This window comes from Impatiens glandulifera, chromosome 3 (assembly GCF_907164915.1).
Source record: "Impatiens glandulifera chromosome 3, dImpGla2.1, whole genome shotgun sequence".
Taxonomy (NCBI): domain Eukaryota; kingdom Viridiplantae; phylum Streptophyta; class Magnoliopsida; order Ericales; family Balsaminaceae; genus Impatiens; species Impatiens glandulifera.
The window spans coordinates 51,316,880-51,341,961 of record NC_061864.1 but is presented as its reverse complement, the minus strand read 5'-3'; the positions used below and the strand labels follow the sequence as shown (position 1 = coordinate 51,341,961).

The 25,082-nt window shown below is 36.2% G+C and overlaps 1 protein-coding gene across 1 annotated transcript; it reads left to right on the top strand.

Moving 5' to 3' along the window:
* The first annotated feature begins 476 nt into the window (after positions 1-476).
* LOC124932387 (probable amidase At4g34880) lies at positions 477-3,282 on the top strand. Its single transcript, XM_047473004.1, has 5 exons — positions 477-1,046; positions 1,273-1,487; positions 1,579-1,821; positions 2,591-2,789; positions 2,861-3,282. Exons 1-5 carry the CDS (start codon positions 492-494, stop codon positions 3,215-3,217), a joined length of 1,569 nt encoding a protein of 522 aa, XP_047328960.1. The 5' UTR covers positions 477-491; the 3' UTR covers positions 3,218-3,282.
* The last annotated feature ends 21,800 nt before the right edge of the window (positions 3,283-25,082 follow it).

Here is a 25,082-nt window from a genome sequence, read left to right as displayed (position 1 = left end):
TATTTACATTGTTATGTTAAAATTGTCTTAATTATTATAATATAGATGTATTTGTAATTGCCATCCTTATATTTGTCTCTTAAAAAAATAGTAAAATATATTCATAATTTATTTTGTATTCTAAAAACAATATCATGACAATTAAGAAAATATACAATAAAATTAATCAATGATAAAATAGCCAAAAACAAAATAATAGAAGTTTTTAGATAAAAAAGTTGGTAAAAACTTAAATTCATCATTAAACCAACCCAATCCATTTGTCAATTGTAGAACCATCAATTTTTTTAATTTTTTTTTGTAAAAGTAAAATTAAATAATTAAAAGGTATTTTCAACCATAGCTTAAATGAATGGACCACTTCTTTCTCCTCCTGGCCTGCAAAACTTGGCCTTTTGCTTTTGTAATTTTAGACAAGTCAAAATTCTTCACACCATAAAATGAAAATTCTCATTCTTCCATCTTCTTCATATCTCATTGACCAAACAACCATGTCTAGATCTTCATACCCACACTATTATGCTAAGCTCGTGACATCTCTTCTCATCATCGTTCTTCTTTCGTCGCCGGCTCTAAACAGTTTCTCCATCAAAGAAGCCACCGTGTATGAACTTCAACTCGCCTTTAGAAAAAACGAGCTCACATCAACTCAACTTGTTGAATTCTATCTTAAGGAAATCGAGAAGCTTAACCCACTTCTTAAAGGGATCATAGAAGTCAATCCGGATGCACTAAGCCAAGCCAATGAAGTTGACATCGAAAGAATTAGTATGAAGAAGAAGAAGAAGGTGACCATTGCATCACTCTATAGTCTTCATGGAATTCCAATTCTCCTCAAGGATAATATCGCGACCAAGGATAAACTTAACACCACCGCGGGATCGTTCGCATTGCTAAACTCGGTCGTGGCTAAGGACGCCGGAGTAGTTAAGAAGTTGAGGAATGGTGGTGCTATTATACTCGGGAAGGCTAGTTTAAGTGAATGGGCAAATTTTCGATCTCTTAATGCACCCAATGGTTGGAGTGGTAGAGGTGGCCAAGGTAAGGTAAGTTTTGTTTATCTTGTATAAATTTATAAATATAAATTCATTTTATTTCTCATTTAAATCGTATAAATATAAAATCAAAATTATTTATAAACTCATAGAATCATTCAAATTTACGAAGAGTTGGACTAGTTTACTTTAATAGTTTAATTAGACTCGCTAATCTTTCTTCTAAAATTTTAAATTATAAGAATTAACTCGAGATTCTAACCTTGTATCGACTTAGAATCCTTATGTATTATCGGCCGACACATGTGGGTCAAGCAGCGGCTCAGCCATATCGGTGGCGGCAAATATGGTGGCGGTTTCAGTCGGGACAGAGACCGATGGTTCCATCATATGCCCCTCTAGCTTCAACGGAGTAGTGGGGATTAAACCAACAGTTGGTCTCACCAGTCGGGCAGGTGTAATTCCAATATCACCAAGACAAGACACCATTGGGTAATTAATTAACATTAAACAAACAAAAACATCATCACATTAACCTTATAATCTAAAAAAAATACTAACTTTGAGGAATGAGATTGAACAGGCCTATATGTAGGACAGTGGCCGATGCTGTCTCCGTCCTTAATACCATAGTTGGTTTCGACCCCGACGACTCTCAAGCAACAATGGAAGCTTCCAAGTACATTCCAAGTGGTGGGTATTTGCAGTTTCTCAAAGTTGATGGATTAAAAGGGAAGAGATTAGGCATTTTGAGGAACCCTTTTTTCAGATTCTCAAATGGATCAAACCTCAATCTTGTCTTTGACAAACACTTGAAGACACTAAAGTGAGTTTTTCTTTCTTATTAGTGGCATAAACGGTTCGGTTTTAGGGTTAAAAGTGGTTTTTGTCAATATCGGTTAAATACAGTGGTTATGACTAACAGAGTCGGCCCTGAGTTTTGGGCTGCCTTAATCCCGTTAGAAAACAAAAGTATATATTTTTTATTGCCCTCGGTCTAGTTTAAAAACTGATAATTTTTTATTTTATTTTATTTTTTTTATATATTTTTTTTAGGATTTGAACTCATAACCAAATAAAAGTTGTAAATTTCTAACTTAAACTATAGAGCTATAATTATTTATGTTTAAAATTACCATATGTTTATTTAAATATCTCACTAATTTTAATAAATGGGCTACCTTGGAGAGTGGACTGCCCTTACCCGAGGGCTTGTCGGGCTTACTAAGTCGAGTTGATTTTTCATAAGTTTGAATCATTAACTTTTGATAAATTCAAATTTTATTATATTTAACTAATCTATTCAATATGAACTAATCATTAGATAGATGTCACTAGGCTCAATTTAATTTCTCAACATTCTAATCTTATATTCAATATAATGTTATAAGATGTATGTGTAAAGAATACAAATAAGTTATTTAATAATGCATAAATATATCAAATATAATTGAAACATTAATAATATTATGTTGAAGAAACATGACATTGAAACATTAATAATATTATGTTGAAGAAACATATGTCATTTTTTAATACAAGTTCAATTTAATTATATTGGAAGTCACATTGAAATTATTTAATTATTCCTATAGGAGACATGGCGCAATCTTGATAGACAATCTAGAAATAACAAACATTGGTCAGATTTTGAATTTCTCTTCTAGTGGTGAAGAAGTTGCCTTATTAGCCGAATTCAAACTCTCGATAAATGCCTACTTGAAAGCACTAGTATCTTCCCCGGTTCGTTCCTTGTCCGACGCGATAAACTTCAACCAAAATAACGCGGATCTGGTGAGCCCATTCACCGCCATTACGTGGTCCATCTTTTGATTTTATTTATTTAACTTATAATTGTGTCACAGGAGATGATTAAAGAATTTGGGCAAGTGATATTCCTTGCAGCACAAGCGACAAATGGGATTGGAGAAATAGAAGATAATGCATTAGCTAGTTTGGCGTTATTGAACAAAGAAGGATTTGAAAAGACGATGAACGATAACAAATTAGATGCGGTTGTGACGCCTGGTTTTAATGCTGCGACGATTCTTGCGATTGGAGGATACCCGGGAATTAGTGTACCGGCTGGATTTGATAATGAAGGGGTTCCAATTGGAATACTATTTGGAGGATTGAAAGGATTTGAACCTAGATTGATTGAGATTGCTTATGGATTTGAACAGGCTACTAAAGTTAGAATTCCCCCTTCATTCAAACCTTGAAAATCAAAAGCTTATATAGAAATATGAATTTTTATTTTTAAATTTGAGTGATGAAAGTTTGTAATGACTATCTTTCAAATTTTAAATGGTTATTTGAATTTTTTCTTTTACAAAAATAAAATAGGATTGATATTATAACATAAAATGTTCTAAAGATTTTGTTACAAAATAGACAAAATCGAGAGAGAAAATGTAAAAACTAACTTTGAAATAAAAATATTGTTACATTAATCAAAAAGAGATTTGTTTTTTAGTTATTCAATCAACTGTAAAATATTAAAGAGACCCCCACACTTCTAGACCATTTTTAATCTAAGCCTGAACAATATTACTGATTACATTTTCAAATAAAAGTAGAATAGCCGAATATAATTCCTTACAACATATTTAAGAAAGATTCCAGTCAGGTATTAGATAAAGTGAGCTCTAGCTATTAGATATTTTAAAGAGAGATAGTTTAAAATTATAAATTCGACCTTCCAGTCAGGAATGAATGTTTGAAACCTCGGAAAATCCAAAGATTTGGTAATGCTCATTTTCAAGAAAGCGATAGAAAGGTAGTTTAAGAAGAGCGAGAGAAATGTCGGTACACATAAACAAAAAGACTCAATTTGAAATTGAATTTATTTGTTCCATTTTGAAACATGGTTTTGTACAAATTAATTTGGTATGAATAAAATATTCTTTGAATTCTTCATTGATAAGTAGTCGCCACCGGATCCACAAAGGACTATCTAAATGGATTCGTTTCTATCGATGAGTTCCATTTGCATGATAGAAATAAAAAAAAAATGAGTTGTTTCTTTGGTAAACTTATAATTATTATTGTTAATTCTCAATTCGTAACTTTCATAAGTGAAATATAATCAATAGTAAATTTAAAAATATGTAACATTCATTGTAACATAAATACTAAATATTGAGAAACAACTAACTGATTATTGATAAAAAGTAATTCAAACACTTCAAACATAGTGTGCTAGACCATATAAATATATAATATTTCATAATTCTTACCAACTTTAACAATTGTAATTTTAATTACAACCAATAATAAATGATAAGTGATTATAAAAATTGAAAAACTATAATCTTATCTAAAAGTACAACTATGTTGCTAGTAAATACTAGCATAGATTTCTTTAATATATTGTCTTGTTCTTTATTTTAATACATTTAATTAATTTTTATAAATTTTAACAAATTAAATTAATCATAGTTTTCCAATTTTTAATCACTTTATCATTTAATACTCATTGCAATTAAAATTACAATTGTTAAAGTTCATAAGAACTCCGAAATATTATATATATATATATATATATATATGAGTGATTTTAGGTCGCATCTAATTTTCGATATTCCCATTGTTTCACATTTACTGTTCTTTGACCTTACCGTGAGCTAGAGACGAAGGTATTGATGATCTGAAGGCGAGTTAATCATGTGAGGAGTCATCTAAAACCTTCTTACAGTAATGAATCATTTGAAACCTTAGTTTACTGTTAATTCTGTTAAAATATATAACTTATAAGAAAAACTAAGATAATGTTGTCTATAATTCCCACATATGAGTAACATAATTTATATATTATGTTTAAGACTGTATCAATCTATATTATTAGTAAGATAACTGCAGATAATGACAATATGAATAAGATAATTAAAATTTCAAACTTGGAGTTAATACTCGTGTGCTTTATTTATACTAATAATATTTTTAGAACCTACCAATTATAATATCATTTTAACAAATTCAAACTTGTAACTTATTTCACAAACATGACCATTAATTATAAGCTTCTACATAGTGTTTATTCAAAATGGGTACACCATGTTAATTCAATTTTGTCTCAATTATTATTATTATTTATTATAACATCATTTATAATAATAGTCACCTAGCACTTATAATTAGTAAAGTATCTATAGTGAAATTATTATTATTATTATTCATTTACTATTTGAAAATTTTTCTTAAAATCTACACATTAATACTATATATTGTTCTAGTCATAGCTTGTCTTTAATGTTATTTTAACGGTTTTGAGATTACTGTCACTAGTAGAAAAATGGGTATAAGTAAGACCGAAAGCCGTTACTGTAACACTTAGTTAGTGAAGTGAGAAGGGTCCACTATTGTGTTTGAAGTGGTGGAAATAGTTTTTGGGAGATAAGGAGCAAATGGAAAGGTCATTCCATTTTTGGTGCACTATAACGAGTCACAATGTGAGATGAAGTGTTTGTATCGCCTTTTTAAGTTTCGTGGAATTGTGTGTAGAAATTTGATTTATGTTCTTTTCTAACTAAAAGTCTATATAGTTCCTAACAATATGTCCTGAATAGATGGATGAAAGATGTTAAACGTGAGTATAGAAGAATCATCAATATTTATGATGACTTATGTAATACTAAGGAAGATAAACGAAGAAAAATAGCTTTCAACCATTGTGGAATGAAGTCTCAGACATTGGGTCAAAAAATGTCGAAAGTTTATTGATTATAGAGGAGATGCTGAAAGAAACAAAACAAAGGTTAATGTTAACAAAATTTATTCTGAAGGGTGATAAGAGTAGAGTTACGAAGAGGTTGCACAACCCATTGAAAGAAAGGTCTCATGGACGTCCACTGACAATAAGAAAACAGTTCAAGCTTGAGCAAATTATGATAAATACGGTGGTCAAACGTCGAAAAAAGGTTTATTGTATTTTTAGTAATTATTGATTTTAGTTTTTTAATAACACTGAATTTAATATATCATATCAAGAAGAGGTATCCGTTTTGAACCATACAATTGAGATATTCGATACTCAATCTAGTCATATACATTAAATTCATTGAATTTTTTATTTATCACTTTCAACTTCAATTGCCTATAGTTTTATTAATCTCCTATTTTTTGGGTTATGTTGTAATAGAACCAATTGTATGTTTTACAAACCAGATTTCAATGTGCCCAGAATCAGTTGTAATAGACTCACATATCCTCATTTATGGAGATGTTAGTGGAATGGTGAAGTCAAGTCACCTTTGTTGATTACTCTGTCTTTAATTATTGATCATACTATGAAGTTTTTAGCAAAAAAATTGCATATAACGGCTATATGCCAAGAAGCGGGAATGTATGCAATGTGGAAGAAAATATATGTAATACTGTCAAAGGATTTTGAAAAGAGATAGGGGAACAATGTCAAGAAGACAAACACTAATTTTGAGTTCTACAAGTGATAAGGCTTGATAAGGCTACTACCCTCCCAATAATACCCCTACTACAATTACACAATATTCATTCTACTTGTGCAACTTATGTCTATATGTTTTTACACAATTTAGTTGAATTAATTATCTCAATATCTTCCCACTACTGGTTTTCAAATTGTGTTTGTATGTCTTTTGTTACATTATGTTAGGCCTACGCATCAAGGCCTCGGTCGTAGAATAATTTCAGCAACCTTTCTCGGCACTCGGTCTCGGTCCTATGGGGTACATGGGCCAGATTTCTATTTTGTTGTATTATTATTTTGTTTTTCTTTCCTTTTCTATTTTACAAACCAAATTCTGTTATTTTCTAGTAGTTGTTGTAACCGAATATTATGGGGCAAGACATCACCTATATAAGGCTGATCTTTCTTCCCCAAGGACCCATGAATGGAATAATGAAGATATGAACTTCGGCCCCATTTGTCTATTATTATTTACTATAGACTGTTTGGCATAGACAAACAATATTTCTCTTCGCACCCTTGGTTCTTCTATCCCCTCCCCCCAAATTCTCTATTAAAACCTTCCGCTGCCCTTTGATTATAGAATTTCCACCGGTCCTAAGGATCAAGAACATGATTCTTGAACCCATAAACACATCTTACGAAACAAGTCGTAACATTCTACCTTCCTCCAACCCGGCTCACAAATGTTAATATTCCTGAATTTGATGGGACTGATTTAGAGGGCTGGCTCTTATTTGCCGAGCAAGTCTTTAGGGAGAGCAAGACGAATGATGCCACAAAGCTAGACATTGTCTGCACTCACGTCTCAAAAGAGGCAAGAACATGTCATGAATCATATTTGCAGAATCGTAACCAAAAGGTAGCCTTGACGTGGGATGCATTCAAGAGGGATCTCTTGCTACGATTTGGTCGCAGGCCCTTGTACAACGTCAAGCCGCCGCTGCTGCCCAAACCATGCATTGCTAACATGGTCTGGCCGAGCACTAACCGGACGACTGATCCCAAGGAAGACCGGCGCTATACTTGCAATGATAATTGGGAGCCCAATCATAGGTGCAAATCCAAATCGTTCATGGCCCCGGCTAATCAGCAAGAAGTCCAAGAACTCTTTCAAGAACCCGTCCAAGAATCAGGTTTTATGACCCACCTTTGCTGCTTGAGACAAGGGACGAACATGTCATTATTTTGCACACTTTCACGGTCCAGCAGGGTACCCCTCGGTCGCGGGTCAAGATAATACAAGGCAACCAACTAGAAAAGACCTTGGGAAATCATAATGTTGCTGCCACGGTACAAACAAAGAGTAAAAACGAATGCCAAGGTGTTTCACTTGTTTTGGAAGACACTCCTGAAAATTTCCAACAAATAATCAAAGGGCTCAACCAACAACCCAACAACCGAGCACCAGCCAGGAAGGTAGTTAGAAGACTTGGCTATGTTGTTGTGCATGTGTTGTTGGTCTGGATAAAGGACTGGGCTTGGTTGTTTGAAGACATTCTAGAGTATGCCCGGAAGAAAAATGGCCCTTTTGCTGCACCTGGCGTGTTGGGCCGAAGAAAGGACCGATGGTGGAGCGGGAAGACCGAGAGCTTCTAAGAAATGCGGTCCTAGACCCCGACACTTGCTGGACTTGCTGAAGTCCGACCGAATTATTTGAAATATTGAGCATGCGCATTAGAGGCTCGGCAGACCACGGTCTTTTTCGTCGAGGGCGATGAATTTTGAAGGGGGAGATAATGTTAGGCCTACGCATCAAAGCCTCGGTCGTAGAATAATTCCAACAACCTTTCTCGGCACCCGGTCTCGGTCCTATGGTGCACATGGGCCAAAGTTTTGTTTTGTTGTATTATTATTTTGTTTTGCTTTTCTTTTCTATTTTACAAACCGAATTCTGTTATTTTCTAGTAGTTGTTGTAACCGAATATTATGGGGCAAGACATCACCTATATAAGGCTGATCTTTCTTCCCCAAGGACCCATGAATGGAATAATGAAGATATGAACTTCGGCCCCATTTGTCTATTATTATTTACTATGGACTGTTTGACATAGACAAACAATATTTCTCTTCGTACCCTTGGTTCTTCTATCCCCTCCCCCAAATTCTCTATCAAAACCTTCCGCTGCCCTTTGATTATAAAATTTCTACCGGTCCTAAAGACCAAAAACTTAATTCTTGAACCCATAAACACATCTTACGAAACAAGTTGTAACACATTATTAAATGCATTAGTTGTTAATGTATATTGCATCCTTAAATTTAAACATGAGCCATTTGCTTAAACAAATACATTTTTGTCCTTACAAGTCATGCTTGATTTTTTATTTATTTAATGTCATGCTAAATACTATCCTTAGATTATTTAAATAAAACTGTTTTTAGAGGTAAAAATATCACCTTAAAACTGAAAATATTTAATAATAAGGATAATAATAATAATAATTTAGAGGGTTGTTTTAGGTTTAATGGACGGTTGGTTGGGGTATTTTTGATTTTCCAAAGGCTAAATTACTCTCGAGGGTGGTAAGATGATTAATCCCTAACCGAATTTCTTGATTCTTCCCATGATTTCGTTTATATTTATTGAGAGATATTTCTATAATTATATATGGGATGAAAGATTTGTGTAGAGATGAAGATGATGCCAATGAATTAATCCCAATATATATATGGGACAGAACTAATCAGACCCTTAAATGGAGCTCACTAGTGGATCAAAAGCAGTCCATAAATGAGAATTATACCTCAAACAAAAAAATCACAGCAATAAATTCATATTTAAATACAAAATATATTTCACATTATTATTGTAATACATGATTATTGTTATATATGGAGCCTCTATATTCAATTGGTATGGTGATACATTGTTGTATGGTGCCCCGTATTAACCATAATATGACCATCACAAGAAATACCATAATTATTCTCTTCATGTTTGTAATTTCGGAGAGGAGTTTACAATTTTCGGTTCTCAATTCTTTTAAAACATTTTCTTTACTTTCAGTCTCAACCTCCAGTGTGTTTATTTTTCTTAGCAAGCCTAGTATTAACAATGTCGATCTATTGCACATCTCTGGACCAACCCAACCCATATATCACACCCTCGACTCTGTAATGAAAAGATAATAATGAGAACTTTTAAAAGTCATACACCAAAAAATGACCAAAAATATATGTAATTTATCTCAAATTGCAAACATATGGCAAATCTCCTGCCAGGATTATTGTCAGTCCATGAAGTGATGAATTTTGCCAAAAGACCACATCTAAATCTAGGTGTATTATGGGTGACAAAATACTTCAGCATTATTTAAGACTTTTTTTGTTCAATAATCTTACAAATAGCTCGTATCGGCTCTATATCCAAACTAAGAAATATAAATAAAAAAATCAACTAAGCAGTCCAATATCATTAATACTATGAAAATTTATAAATCAAATGATTAATTCAGTCATCATTTATGACCTACTTTTCCTTTATCTTTATGTTTTCTCCTTATTCTCACATACTGCACTTAAAAGATGCAAAACATACCAAAATGTAATTGATGAGGAAACTAATTCTCTTAATCAGAAGTAAAGGTGGAGTATTATTTAATCTTTACCGACCAAAATCAGCAATTAGATATTCACATCTAACATTTATAGTTAAGTATGATTTTGTTAGTATTCTTGTCTTCAAAATTGCATAATATATATAAAATGATGTTAAAAAAATTAACTAAATACAATGTACAAAGAACGAAATTACTAAAATACAATGTTGATTCGAGGCATTTATTAGATACATTTCGCTTAAAATAGTCACATTGTCTATTGTTTGTATTGGAATTTATCGCAGATGACTTGTCTCCTAAGGTACAATGAATATAGTAGTGATTCTGCATTGAATCACTAAGTTTTGAAAAAAAAATCTCACCAAAAGAGAGAGTGAAGTGGGTTGAAATTCCAAAAAACATGTGTCCTAGAGCGACGACTTGATAAAAAACGTCAAGTTTGTGACGTGAGCCAAAATTCATTTAGTGAAAATAAATGCTCAAAGAAATTGTTTGTATACAAATTGGAATCCATTATTGATGACATTTACATCAGGAAATATAAAATTGAAAAATTGGTCACTTTTTGAGATGGTCAAGAGAGGCGAGCCCCAAGTCCTAAATGTTGAAAATGTTTCCATCTAGAAACGAGAGTTCAACAAGAGATCGATGTTCTTTCCAAAAAAATGAAAAAGAAAATGACAAAAACACCGAGGGACATTTTTTCGAAAAATAAAATAATAAAAACTTGAGTACATATTGGGAACATTCTTTTCTAAAAAAAGTGAAAAATAAAAGCTTCGAGACAATCTCTTCTAAAACTAAGATTCCCTAACCACAAGTTTCGAAGTTCCTAGGTAATTTTGAAAAATGACCATTATGTTGGGCCTTTGGGTCCAGCCCAATTAGGCATCTAATAAAACAATCAAAACCCTAAGAATGCTGCTCATTCTATCACTTCTAGAGAGAGAAGCTATTCTGAAAAGAAGAGAAGAAACAGAGAAGAAGAAACAGAGGAAGAAGAAGAGAAGGAGGCAGTGGATCTCTTACATTTTCACCTTCAGGTTTCAATCTCTTGTTATCTTATATCTAGACTAGCTTAAGTCTGAATGAATCTGGTTTTCTCTGTTTGTATGCCTCAACTTTGGGTTTAAAGTTGAGAAGAACATTTGTATCTGTTTCTTGCTTATAGTGAAATTTGCTGGTTGGCCCAGTGGTTTTTTACCCTCCAGGTTGAGAGGGTTTTCCACGTAAATCTGGTGTTGTTTTATTCTGTGTTTGATCTTCTGTTTTAGACTTGGATAACCTGTGCATTTACCCATCTCACATTGCTAGATTACAGTATAAAAGTAATCTTCATTTCAAAATTCCCAACAAGTGGTATCAGAGCTGTTAGGTTTACTTTCTATTGAAGAGTGCTTTACCCTCAGGTTCAGATGGAAGGCAGTAGCACTATGATCAGGCTGACAAACAATAACTGGCAGATTTGGAAATCCAAAATGGAGGACATCCTTTATTGTAAGGATCTGTATGAGCCAGTTGAAGGAGATAGTGCAAAGCCAAAAGAGATGGCTGAAGCTGATTGGATAAAACTGAACCGGAAAGCAGTCGGCACAATCAGACAATGGCTTGATGATAGTGTTTATCACCATGTAGCAAGTGAGAAAAGTGCTCATGAGCTATGGAAGAATCTAGAGTCATTGTATGAACAGAAAACGGCAGGCAACAAAGCGTTTCTGATCCGAAAGTTGGTAAATCTGAAATTCAGAGAAGGCACAGGTGTTGCTGAGCATTTAAACGAGTTCCAGAGCTTGATTAATCAATTATCAGTGATGGAGATGACCTTAGAAGATGAGTTACAAGCCTTATTGCTATTGGGATCATTGCCTGACAGTTGTGAGACATTGGTTGTGACTGTTAGTAATGCAGCTCCGAATGGTGTGCTTACTATGAGTATAGTTACTAGCAGCTTGTTCAATAAGGAGACAAGAAGGAAGTCAACTAATACAAATAGTGCACAAGCCCTAGTCACAGAGAACAGGGGAAGAGATGAACACCGACAACAATCAAGAGGCCATAGCAAGTCAAGAGGCAGATCAAAATCTAAGGGAAGAGAATGTTATCACTGTGGTAAAGAAGGTCACATGAAGAAAAATTGTAGAGCCTGGAAAAGACTACAGAATGAAGGCAAAAATCAGAAGAAAGATGATGAAAACATAAATACCACAGCCACAATAACTGCAGAGGATGTAGTTATTCTTTCTTGTGAAAAGGAACAATATCTACATGTAGAAGATCACCAAGGAGTTGAGTGGATAGTTGATACAGGTGCTTGCTATCATGCTACACCGAATAAAGAGTTCTTCACCACGTACAAGGCTGGAGATCTTGGTACAGTGAAGATGGGTAATACTAGTCACTCAAGCATGGTGGGTATTGGTGACATTTATTTGCAGACAGAACAGGGGCATCGGTTAACACTGAAAGATGTGCGGCATATTCCTGATTTGCGTCTAAATTTGATATCAGGTGATGCATTGGACAAAGATGGATTCAAGCATTATCTTGGTGGTGGTGAATGGAAACTCAGCAAAGGATCAATGATTGTAGCAAAAAGGAAGTCGTGGCACTCATTGTACAGAACACATGTGAAGGTACTCAAAGATGATCTGAATGCAGTACAAGCTGAAAGCTCTCTAAATCTGTGGCATCAACGCCTTGGCCACATGAGTGAGAAAGGGCTGCGAATTCTAGTGAGGAAGCTGCACATCCCCTCAACCAAAGATGAGGTTCTGGATCTATGCGACTACTGCCCATTTGGTAAGCAACATCGAGTCTCTTTTAGTCAGACATCAGAAAGAAAACATAATGTGTTAGACTTGATTTATTCTGATGTGTGTGGTGCTTTTGAAGTGGAGTCATTGGGTGGCAATCGATATTTTTTAACATTTATTGATGATGCGTCTAGAAAGGTGTGGGTTTATTTTATGAGAACAAAAGACCAGGTATTCAATTACTTTCAAGAGTTCCATGTCATGGTAGAAAGAGAGACAGACAGTAAGCTGAAATGTCTTCGCTCTGATAACGGGGGAGAGTATACCTCCAAGGAATTTAAAGCATACTGTACCAAATATGGTATTCGACATGAGAAGACAGTTCCTGGAACTCCGCAGCACAATGGTGTGGCTGAGAGAATGAATCGCACCATTGTAGAAAAGGTGAGATGCATGCTGAAGATGGCAAAGTTGCCAAAACAGTTTTGGGGAGAAACAGTTCGCACAACCTGCTATCTCATAAACAGGTCGCCATCTGTTCCTTTGAAATTCGAGATACCAGAAACAGTATGGTCTAAGAAGAATGTTTCATACTCAAATCTAAGGGTGTTTGGATGCAAAGCATATGTGCATATTCCAAAGGAACAAAGATCCAAGTTGGATGATAAAGCAACTCCATGTATTTTCCTTGGATATGAAAATGAAGAATTTGGGTACAGGTTATGGGACTCAGAAAAGAAGAGAATTGTCAGGTGCAGAGATGTTGTGTTCTTTGAAGGTCATACATGGATAAGTCCAGAAATCAACGAGAATTCAGAGAGGGTTGATGAGTTCATAGAACTCATACCAATTCCTTCATATGTACAGTCAGCAGTAACAAATGAAGATGAACATGATGAAGAAGTTCCTGAAGAAACCTCTGACATGAATGGTAGTAATGATGATGATATTGTTAATGATGTTTCTATGCAGGGGGAGCAACATCATCAAGTGGAGCCAGAAGAGCCCCAAGTAAGAAGATCAGAAAGAGAGCACAAACCTTATAAAAGATACCCTTCTTCAGAGTATATCTTGTTGACAAAAGAAGGAGAGCCAGAAAGTTTTCAGGAGGCACAAGCTCATAAAGACAAAGTTAAGTGGCAGGATGCAATGAAAGACGAGATGAAGTCATTGCAAGAAAATGACACATATGAGCTTGTGGAGCTTCCTAAGGGCAGAAAGGCCTTGAGAAATAAATGGGTGTTCAAGCTAAAGAGAGATGAAAATGGAGAACTTATGAAGTACAAAGCCCGACTGGTTGTCAAGGGTTTTGGACAGAAACAGGGCATCGACTTTGAGGAAATTTTCTCACCAGTGGTAAAGATGACTTCCATTCGTGCAGTGTTAGGTCTAGTATCTGGCCTAGATCTTGAACTTGAACAACTTGATGTAAAAACGGCATTCCTTCATGGTAACCTTGAAGAAGAGATCTATATGGTGCAACCAGAGAGATTTGAAGTGAAAGAAAAAGAGAACATGGTTTGCAAATTGAAGAAGAGTCTATATGGTTTGAAACAAGCCCCGAGACAGTGGTACAAGAAATTTGACTCCTTTATGATGAGTCATGGGTACCAAAAAACCAAGGCAGATCCATGTGTTTTCTTCAAAAGATTTCCTAATGGAAAATTTATAATCCTTTTACTTTATGTTGATGATATGTTGATTGCAGGACATGATGCTCTATTTATAGCTATGTTGAAGAAAGAGATGTCCAAGACATTTGAAATGAAAGACATGGGTCAAGCACACCAGATATTGGGCATGAAGATTACTCGTGACAGAAAGGCTAAGAGACTTTGGTTGTCACAAGAGAAGTACATTGAAAGGGTGCTTGAAAGATTCAACATGCAAGGAGCAAAGAAAGTAAGTTGTCCACTTCCTAGCCATTTGAAATTGAGCAAGAAGTTGTGTCCATCAACAGAAAAAAAAGGATGAAATGTCAAGTGTGTCATACTCCTCAGCTGTAGGGAGTTTGATGTATGCAATGGTTTGCACTAGGCCAGATATAGCTTATGCAGTCGGTGTGGTAAGCAGATTCCTTTCTAATCCAGGAAAACAACATTGGGAAGCAGTGAAATGGATTCTTAGATATCTAAGAGGCACTTCCAATTTGTGTTTGAGTTTTGGAAATGGTGAACATGTGCTAGAAGGTTACACTGATGCTGATATGGCTGGAGATCTAGATCACAGAAAATCCACTTCGGGTTATGTGTTTACTTTTGCAGGGGGAGCCGTGTCATGGCAATCCAAATTGCAGAAATGTGTGGATTTATCAACAACAGAAGCAGAATACATTGCAGCAACTGAAGCTGGTAAGGAGTTATTGTGGATGATTAGATTTCTCCTAGAGCTTGGTATGCAACAAGAAGATGCAATTGTTTTCTGTGATAGCCAGAGTGCCATAGATTTGAGCAAGAATGCTACATATCATTCCAGAACTAAGCATATTGATGTGAGGTTTCATTGGTTAAGAGATGTAATAGAAAACCAGCAGATGAAGTTGAAGAAAATCCACACGGATAAGAACCCGTCAGACATGTTTACGAAGATTGTTCCAAAAGACAAGCTCGAGCTCTGTTGTCGGCTTGTCGACATGAATACCAAGTGATGACTTGAAGATCGGTGTACCTCTCTCCGAGGGCTGGAGGGGGAGATTGTTGGGCCTTTGGGTCCATCCCAATTAGGCATCTAATAAAACAATCAAAACCCTAAGAATGCTGCTCATTCTATCACTTCTAAAGAGAGAAGCTATTCTGAAAAGAAGAGAAGAAACAGAGAAGAAGAAACAGAGGAAGAAGAAGAGAAGGAGGCAGTGGATCTCTTACATTTTCACCTTCAGGTTTCAATCTCTTGTTATCTTATATCTAGACTAGCTTAAGTCTGGATGAATCTGGTTTTCTCTGTTTGTATGCCTCAACTTTGGGTTTAAAGTTGAGAAGAACATTTGTATCTGTTTCTTGCTTATAGTGAAATTTGCTGGTTGGCCCCGTGGTTTTTTACCCTCCAGGTTGAGAGGGTTTTCCACGTAAATCTGGTGTTGTTTTGTTCTGTGTTTGATCTTCTGTTTTAGACTTGGATAACCTGTACATTTACCCATCTCATATTGCTAGATTACAGTATAAAAGTAATCTTCATTTCAAAATTCCCAACACATTAATTGCAATGATCACACACCAAAGGATGTTTTGTTCATGAAGATCGATCGATAGACATCTTCCCTAAGATGCGTCTTTATTCAAAGTGTTTGTTTAAGACATCCCATTCGAAGATGTATCGTTCACATAGATCAGTGGTCAGACATATCTCTTGAGATGCTTCTTTCTTCTAAGTGTTTGTTTCAAACATCATACACCCAAGGATGCTTCGTTTCCAAAGATCGTTTGTCAAAAATCTCTCTTAAGATCGATGCTTTTTTTCAAGTGTTCGTTTCAAACATTGTCCACATGAAGATGCGTCGTTCCTAAAGATAAGTTGTCAAAGATCTCTCTTAAGATACTTATTTCTTCCAAGTGTTCATTTTAGACATCACATGCCCACAGATGCTTCGTTCCCGAAGATCATTTGTCAAACATTTCCCCTGAGATGCATGCATCTTTCTTCAAATAAGTGTTTGTTTCAGACATCGTCTACCCCAAGGATGTTTCGTTCTCAAAGATTGGTTATTAGACATTTGTCTCGAGATGTGTCTTTCTTCTAAAAAGCAGCGTGTTAAGACATCCCAAGATGCAATGTTTTCAAACCCTAGCTGGAGTAAAAAGTTAAGTTCAACCATCTGTTATGGAAAAGACTCAACTCAACGAGTCGCCGTCAAGATTCGAGTATACCAATGATTCCCTCGTGAGAGGTTAAACGTGAATAAAATCAAGAATGAGCACCACCAAGTTTTTTCTTTCTATCTCATCTCCTTTTTCAAAATTTGGATTTGTTTAAATTAATTAGATAAATTAAAACATAAAAAGATAATAAACCAACGTCGACTTAAATTATTTATTTAGATTGATTAAATTAAAGCTTACAAGAAAAATTATTAAAAAAAAAACTAATAGTGTTTGTTTATATTGGAAATTTGAAATATATATATATAATAACAAGAGAGGGAGGGATGTTGGGGGTAATGATTCACTAATATTTCTAGTGGAAATTTGATTAAATGGCCTTAATGATGGGGTATTTGACTTTTTGACCCCCTTTATAATAAAAAGCGTCGGTAACACTTTATAATTTTTTGGACGAAAATGCCCTTATTGCGTCACGCAACCTCCAATTGTGTAACGTAATTGGGTGCATTGTGAAAAGTCCACAATGCCCTTGCTATATAATTAAAAAAAATTCAATTCTTCTTATTTCTTTCTTTCATGTTCTCTCTCTTCACGTCCCCTTCTCTTCCTTCTCTCGAAAAAGAAGGCGGACCCCCGACAACGTTGGAATCACAACGAAGGACGTCGGAATCTCAGCGAAGGCAGGCAACCATGATGTCCGCTGCTACTGGTATGTTTCCTTTGTCCTTCACTTGTTAATTTCTTTCTTTGAACGCATTGTTTATTAGGTTTAGGGTTTATGGATTGATTGAGTAAATGTCTCTGTTGCGGCGGATTTCGGGTGCGTCTCGTGAATGCGGTTACAATATATGGGAGGCACTCTTGACGGTAGTACAATATAGTTTACTATTGTTGCACGTTTATGCTCAAGATAAGTGTTTGCCATATATATCTCTACCTATGTATGGTCATACCTCTACTTTTGGTTTATGTATGTTTAATTACATTTTTGGTAAATGTCATTGTGGATTGAACTTCTCTAATTTCCATTGTTCAGGGAAAGATCTGAGAGGCCAAAAGACTGGGTTCCAGCAGAGGATGTTTCTTGCAAGCAATTCGGTGAATATTTATGTGGGGATTGGAGTGCCATGGCTTATTAATACACTATACAACTTCATTGTATTCAAAGAACCATGGAGGATAGAAAATGTTGGAGGGCTCAGCTTCTCATTGCTCATTTTCTTCTTGACTTTTGTTGGATGCATATCTGTTATGGTACTTCGACACATCACATTGGATGCATATCTATTATTAATGTTTAGGAATTTGTTATGTAAAACCAATTTTATTGATAATAAAACATTCCCTTGTAACAGGGGTATTTTAAGATAAGTTATTATATGCATTGCTTAATAAGTTTGATTCCTAATTAAAGTCTCTCAAATTAAGAGTTTGAAGAGGATATGAAAGGAAATATTTAACTATGTGATTGGTTTACAAAGAAATGGATGGTAACAAATTCTTTTAATAACAAAAGCTCCAAGGGTTGCTTATTCATTAATAAACCAGCAAGGCTCTTCTTGAGCGCCAAAATGTTCGCAGTGAATAAAATGTTCCTTTTAATTGTTTTTGCACCAACTACAAAACAACCAAACTTACTCTTCTTCCATGGAGGGAAATTTGCTATTTTCCGAGTCTTCAAACTGTTGCAGTGCATGCAGTCACAACTGGTGCACCACTCACTTGTTTTCCACAACTATACTTCTTTGTTATGAATCTGTTCAAACAAACACATCAACAATATTAGTTGATCCTCCTCCAACATGTTTTGTTGATCCTATTTAGATATTTAAGTATTTTGTCACAATTAATACTTAAAGTGATTCTTTTTCCATTTGGTATAAGATATTTTCTGAACCTTATATTGCAAGTTTTGATGCTTCATTTTCTATACAAACCATTTTCTAGATAATGATCCAAATTATAGCATAATTTGTTGCTTCATTTAGCTTAGAGATATTTTTTTCTAATAATGACAATGTTAAGTTACTTCTTACTTACCTAAAGAAGTCCTTCCACATCAACTCATACATTTAGAGAACCATTGGCAGCTCCTTCTCCATTCTATTATACACAACAATCAAAAGGTAAGAGTTAAAAAAGACACATAAAAACAAAAGGTGTTAATAGTTCTACTCACTTCTTGTTCATACCTGCTGGCTCATGGTTGAAATTGGGTTAAGACCAAGATCAACCAATGATGGAACTTCTCCAGGCTCAACATCTCCACGAGAAGGAAAACTCTTTAACTAATCCAAAGCAGCAATCGTTTCCCTAATCTTCAACCCTTTCACTTTCTCCTTGAATCCTCCATAGTTGGTTGGCATTTCTTCGAGCTTAAAGGGTAAATCATCCACATGAAACAATGTTCTTCCCCAACAATACTTAATCTCCACTCCTTCTTCCTTCATTGCAGCCTCAATCTTGTCCTCCATCTTAATCTCCTCGTTGGAAACCTATTAGAAAATAAACTGTTAAGTCATATCAAGTATATTAATTGGTTTAAATATAACAAGAAGGTGTTGTAGCATAGTGGTAAACACCCATGCCTGTCACGCATGTGACTAGGGATCAAATCTCACCGACAGCAAATAATATTTAAAGTTTTGCTATTTCAGGGAAGCTGAGCAAAATTCGAAATTTACCTATAGGCAAGATCGGCTCGACAATGTATACCGGAGTTCGGTCAAAGCGTTCGGTCAACCGGTTCGGTCAAGAAGTTCAAAATCTGGACAGGTTCAACCTGTGTGTAGAAATCCCGACAGGTTCAACCTATGTGCAGAAATCCGGACAGGTTCAAGTTCAGGACCGGTTGAGTTGTAAACCGAAAGAACGGTCAAGAAATCTAACCGGTTGAATATAAAACCGGCCAGAAGAAGCTATGAAAAACCTGAAGTCATTCGGTTAACCTGAAGCTATGAAAAACCTGAAGTCATCCGATTAACCTGAAGCTATGAAAAACCTGAAGTCATTCGGTTAACCTGAAGCTGTGAAAAACCTGAAGTCATCCGGTTAACCTGAAGCTATGAAAAACCTGAAGTCATCCGGTTAACCTAAAGCTATGAAAAACCTGAAGTCATCCGAAACAGTTAAAGAATTCAACCGGTCAAAGTACTCAACCGGGTTAAGAAGCTCCACCGGTCAAGTTATCAAACCGACCAGAAACATGACCGCACAAAGAAAGACAGGATTGGTCAAAGCTGAAGGCCGAAAACACCAGATAGTCGGTCATTAACCGACCATAAGCAAAAGGAATAACCGGAAGTCATCCGGTTAACACAGATAACCGACCAGCATAAGAAGATACTTCGGGTATCTGTTGAGAATGATATCAAATGAACAGACTGAACACTTCCATATTCATACAAGTCTGAGGAAAGTCTGTAGGCTGCAGAAGACAGTCCTACAAGATCTTTCCACTTCAGGATAAATCAGAAAGGCAATCTTCCAAGTACAGACAACTGTCTAACCAACAGTTACCACATTGAGTAAAAGACAAACCCAGCCGGTTTGTCCTATACACTGGAAGAACAGACTGCCAACTCTGTGAGGTTGACCGTCAGGTCTGAAAAGTTGACCGCTAGGTCTGAATCACTGAACCTCTGCTCAGCCAATCAAATTCAAGGAAGTGAAATATGACCGTTGGCATATTTCACCTATAAAAGGAGCAGCTAAAGAGGAGTAAATGCGGAACACAAGTGACACAGTGAGCAATTAATTTACAAGTGATAAGATTGTGTTCTCTCTTTAGAAAAGGCCTAAGTGCTAAAGTTGAAGTGTGTATTTACAATTTCGGTGTAAATTGTACGGGTGTTATCGAGCAGGAAATAGGTCTTGATCGGATTGTATTTGTATTCCTTAGTGAATATCCTTCTTGCGGTTTCGAGAGGAAGGGGTGACGTAGGAGTTTTATCTCCGAACATCCATAAAAATTTGTCTTGTTATTTACTTTCTGCTAGTTCTACATTCTAACCAACCTGTACTAACCTACCTATACCGCTCTAACCGACTCTACCCTACCTAAACCGAATCACCAAGTTACAAAAACCGACCCATCAACTTCCAAACCTGTCTTACTAAAAACTGGTTCTGCCTATCCTGTAAGTGTGCTGCTTCAACCTGAAACAAACCTCTTCCGCGCTTGAACCTGGTTCAAGGGTTTGTGACAGTTTGTGTAGTATTGAAACCCCGGTGTTAATCTCTAACCGGATTAATCACCACCCTTTGAGTGAGACGCGTTAACCGGCTCAACCCTGGTCCTCCAACCGCAACCTAGATCCTAACAATTGGTATCAGAGCAGTTAGTTTCAATACTCAATCAAGCATGTCTTTCAATAGGCCATCAATGCTAGAAGGTGACGACTTTGCCAACTAGAAGGCACGCATGCATCTACACTTAATCACCATGGATGACGAAATGCAGTTCATCATAGCCGAAGGACCGATAATCATTGACAATGACAGAAAGGACTGGACAGCTGAAGACAGGAGAAGAAATAACCTAGATAACCATGCCAGAAACCGGATCTCCAACGGTGTGGACAGAAACACGTACTGCAAGATCAGAGACTGCAAAACCGCAAAGGAAACATGGGAAACGGTTATTCAAATTCATGAGGGGAATGAAAGAACCAAAGAAAACAAGTGGGAATACAGAAAACCGAGGAGGGATGACCGGAAACCGGATAATCAGAATAACTGAAATAGCTATCAACAAACCGGTGAAGGAAGTGAGGTTCAGAAAGCACTGATAGCCGATGATGGAGGTAACTTATGGGCTCACAGTGAAAGTGATGATGAACTCACATGCCTCATGGCAAATGAGGAACATGTATTTGACTCTCCCTGTGAAGAATTTATTAAAGATGAGTTATATAATGCATTGAATGATATGGTAGCAGAGTATAGGAACCTACTAACCTTATTACCTAAGCAACCCAACTTTAGAGCCGGCCTTATAGTACCGACTCTGACAAAACCAGAAATACCCGTTCTAACCAAACCAGAGATCATAGAACCTGATGAAACCCCTACCTTAGAAACCGAGTTAGCACCTGAACCATCACTCAAGACCAAACAACCTAATGAACCAGCTCGAGAACTGACCGAGGAAGAAAATGCCCGACTCTAGTATAAAATGTCCGCATATAAGAGATCTAGTGACATGGTAAAGAAGATGTGTAGTTATAAAAGACACCCTTTTTGCATGTTTGGTCTAGGGTACAAAAATGATAGATCCAAAAACCAAAAACCTATAGACAAAGTAAGGTTTACAAAGGATGACCTTCCTCTTATAAGTTTCATTAGAAGTTCCTTAACCGCTGAAGAGGAATTGACCGCATATTATACGGCAGAACAACTAACCTATGTAGGTCCAACTGATTCTGAGAAATGGCTTCACCCTGAGAAAAGGAAAGTCAACCGGTTCAAAAGTAGGCAAGCCAATTCTCAACCGCATAGAATAAACCAAAGACCATCCCCAAATAAGGCACTCTTAGGACAGCAGAAAGATGTTAAGTCTTGCACAGGAAAAAAAATTAGAACCATAACCGGGAAAGCTATCCGATTTATTAAAGTTTGGATACCCAATGGACTAATCAACCGCGGACCCAAAGAAAAATGGGAACCAGATTTTCTATTGTCTATGAATGTAGGTAAATCAAGACAAAGGCTTGGAAAAGACAACATTGCATTCGGACAGCCGGCTGCTGACAGACACATCACATGAAGGGAACAAGCATGAAGTGGCTAACATCCTCACAAAGCCACTTCTCAAGTTTAAGTTTTCTTCCCTTAGAAATATTTTAGAATTGTTAGATTACAAAAATTTTCATACAAAATTCTTCTTCAAATAATGTTCTCCTTAAACCAAACCGTTTTTCCAAAAAAAAAACGGCCAAACAAACATAAGATTTTTAAACCGGCCTACTTCTTACTTCTTGCATGGTTTTGAATATTTATTCTAAATAATCAAAAAGGGAGAAATTGTTAGAAAAATTAAGTAAGTTAATTTTAAACCGGCCAACGATTACAAGTTTTGAATATTTATTCTAAATAATCAAAAAAGAGAAATTGTTAGAAAATAAACCGTTAAGTCATATCAAGTATATTAATTGGTTTAAATATAACAAGAAGGTGTTGTAGCATAGTGGTAAACACCCATGCCTGTCACACATGTGACCAGGGATCAAATCTCACCGACAACAAATAATATTTAAAGTTTTGCTATTTCAGGGAAGCTGAGCAAAATCCGAAATTTACCTATAGGCAAGATCGACTCGACAATGTATACCGGAGTTCGGTCAAGAAGTTCAAAATCCGGACAGGTTCAACCTGTGTGTAGAAATCCGGACAGGTTCAACCTATGTGCAGAAATCCGGACAGGTTCAAGTTCAGGACTGGTTGAGTTGTAAACCGAAAGAACGGTCAAGAAATCTAACCGGTTGAATATAAAACCGGCCAGAAGAAGCTATGAAAAACCTAAAGTCATCCGGTTAACCTGAAACTATGAAAAACCTGACGTCATCCGGTTAACCTGAAGCTATGAAAAACCTGAAGTCATCCGGTTAACCTGAAGCTGTGAAAAACCTGAAGTCATCCGGTTAACCTGAAGCTATGAAAAAACTGAAGTCATCTAGTTAACCTGAAGCTATGAAAAACCTGAAGTCATCCGGAACAGGTAAAGAATTCAACCGGTCAAAGTACTTAACCAGGTTAAGAAGCTCCATCGGTCAAGTTATCAAACCGACCAGAAACATGACCGCACAAAGAAAGACAGGATTGGTCAAAGCTGAAGGCCGAAAACACCAGATAGTCGGTCATTAACCGACCATAAGCAAAAGGAATAACCGGAAGTCATCCGGTTAACACAGATAACCGACCAGCATAAGAAGATACTTCGGGTATCTGTTGAGAATGATATCAAATGAACAGACTGAACACTTCCATATTCATACAAGTCTGAGGAAAGTCTGTAGGCTGCAGAAGACAGTCCTACAAGATCTTTCCACTTCAGGATAAATCAGAAAGGCAATCTTCCAAGTACAGACAACTGTCTAACCAACAGTTACCACATTGAGTAAAAGACAAACCCAGTCGGTTTGTCCTATACACTGGAAGAACAGACTGCCAACTCTGTGAGGTTGACCGCCAGGTCTGAAAAGTTGACCGTCAGGTCTGAATCACTGAACCTCTGCTCAGCCAATCAAATTCAAGGAAGTGAAATATGACCGTTGGCATATTTCTCCTATAAAAGGAGCAGCTAAAGAGGAGTAAATGCGGAACACAATTGACACAGTGAGCAATTAATTTACAAGTGATAAGATTGTGTTCTCTCTCTAGAAAAGGCCTAAGTGCTAAAGTTAAAGTGTGTATTTACAATTTCGGTGTAAATTGTACGGGTGTTATCGAGCAGGAAATAAGTCTCGATCGGATTGTATTTGTATTCCTTAGTGAATATCCTTCTCGCGGTTTCGAGAGGAAGGGGTGACGTAAGAGTTTTATCTCCGAACATCCATTAAAATATGTCTTGTTATTTACTTTCTGCTGGTTCTACATTCTAACCGACATGTACTAACCTACCTATACCGCTTTAACCGACTCTACCCTACCTAAACCGAATCACCAAGTTACAAAAACCGACCCATCAACTTCCAAACCTGTCTTACTAAAAATCGGTTCTGCCTATCCTGTAAGTGTGCTGCTTCAACTTGAAACAAACCTCTTCCGCACTTGAACCTGGTTCAAGGTTTGTGACAGTTTGTGTAGTATTGAAACCCCGGTGTTAATCTCTAACTGGATTAATCACCACCCTTTGAGTGAGACGCGCTAACCGGCTCAACCCTGGTCCTCCAGCCGCGACCTAGATCCTAACAAAACCTCTCTGTGAGTATAAATGGCGTGACGCAACCGCGTGACACAACCGCGTGACGACCATCAACACCTGCATTCATTGAATCAAGGCGAATCAACGAATCGATGCCGTTCTATAAACGAAATAAACACAAACAATCATCTATAAACAAAATAAACACAAAACATGGATCTATAAACGAAAATAGTGGAAATTTTATCTTTCACCGTTGGAGCTTCACAGTTCGCCGTTGAAAGTTCTTCGCCGCTCTTCGCCGTTGAATATAGTGGAATGGTGTTCTTCGTTGTGTTCTTCGCCGATGAAAAGAAGAGATAGTCTTCTCCGCCATTAGGGTTTAGAGCGGAGAAGACCGAGAAGAGAGAGAAAATGAAGCAACAAATGAAAAAAATAGGATTTTATAAGGTTCCGGTTGTGAGACGCACTTAGAGTTGCGTCTCGCGAAATGGTATAATTGTCCAAAATATTATAAGGTGTCACCAACACTTTTTATTATTAGGGGTCAAAAACTTAAATACCTCCATCTTTAAGGCCATTTAGTCAAATTTCTGAAAAAAAATAAGTCACGGTAGGAAAACAAATCATTATGTAAAAAGTT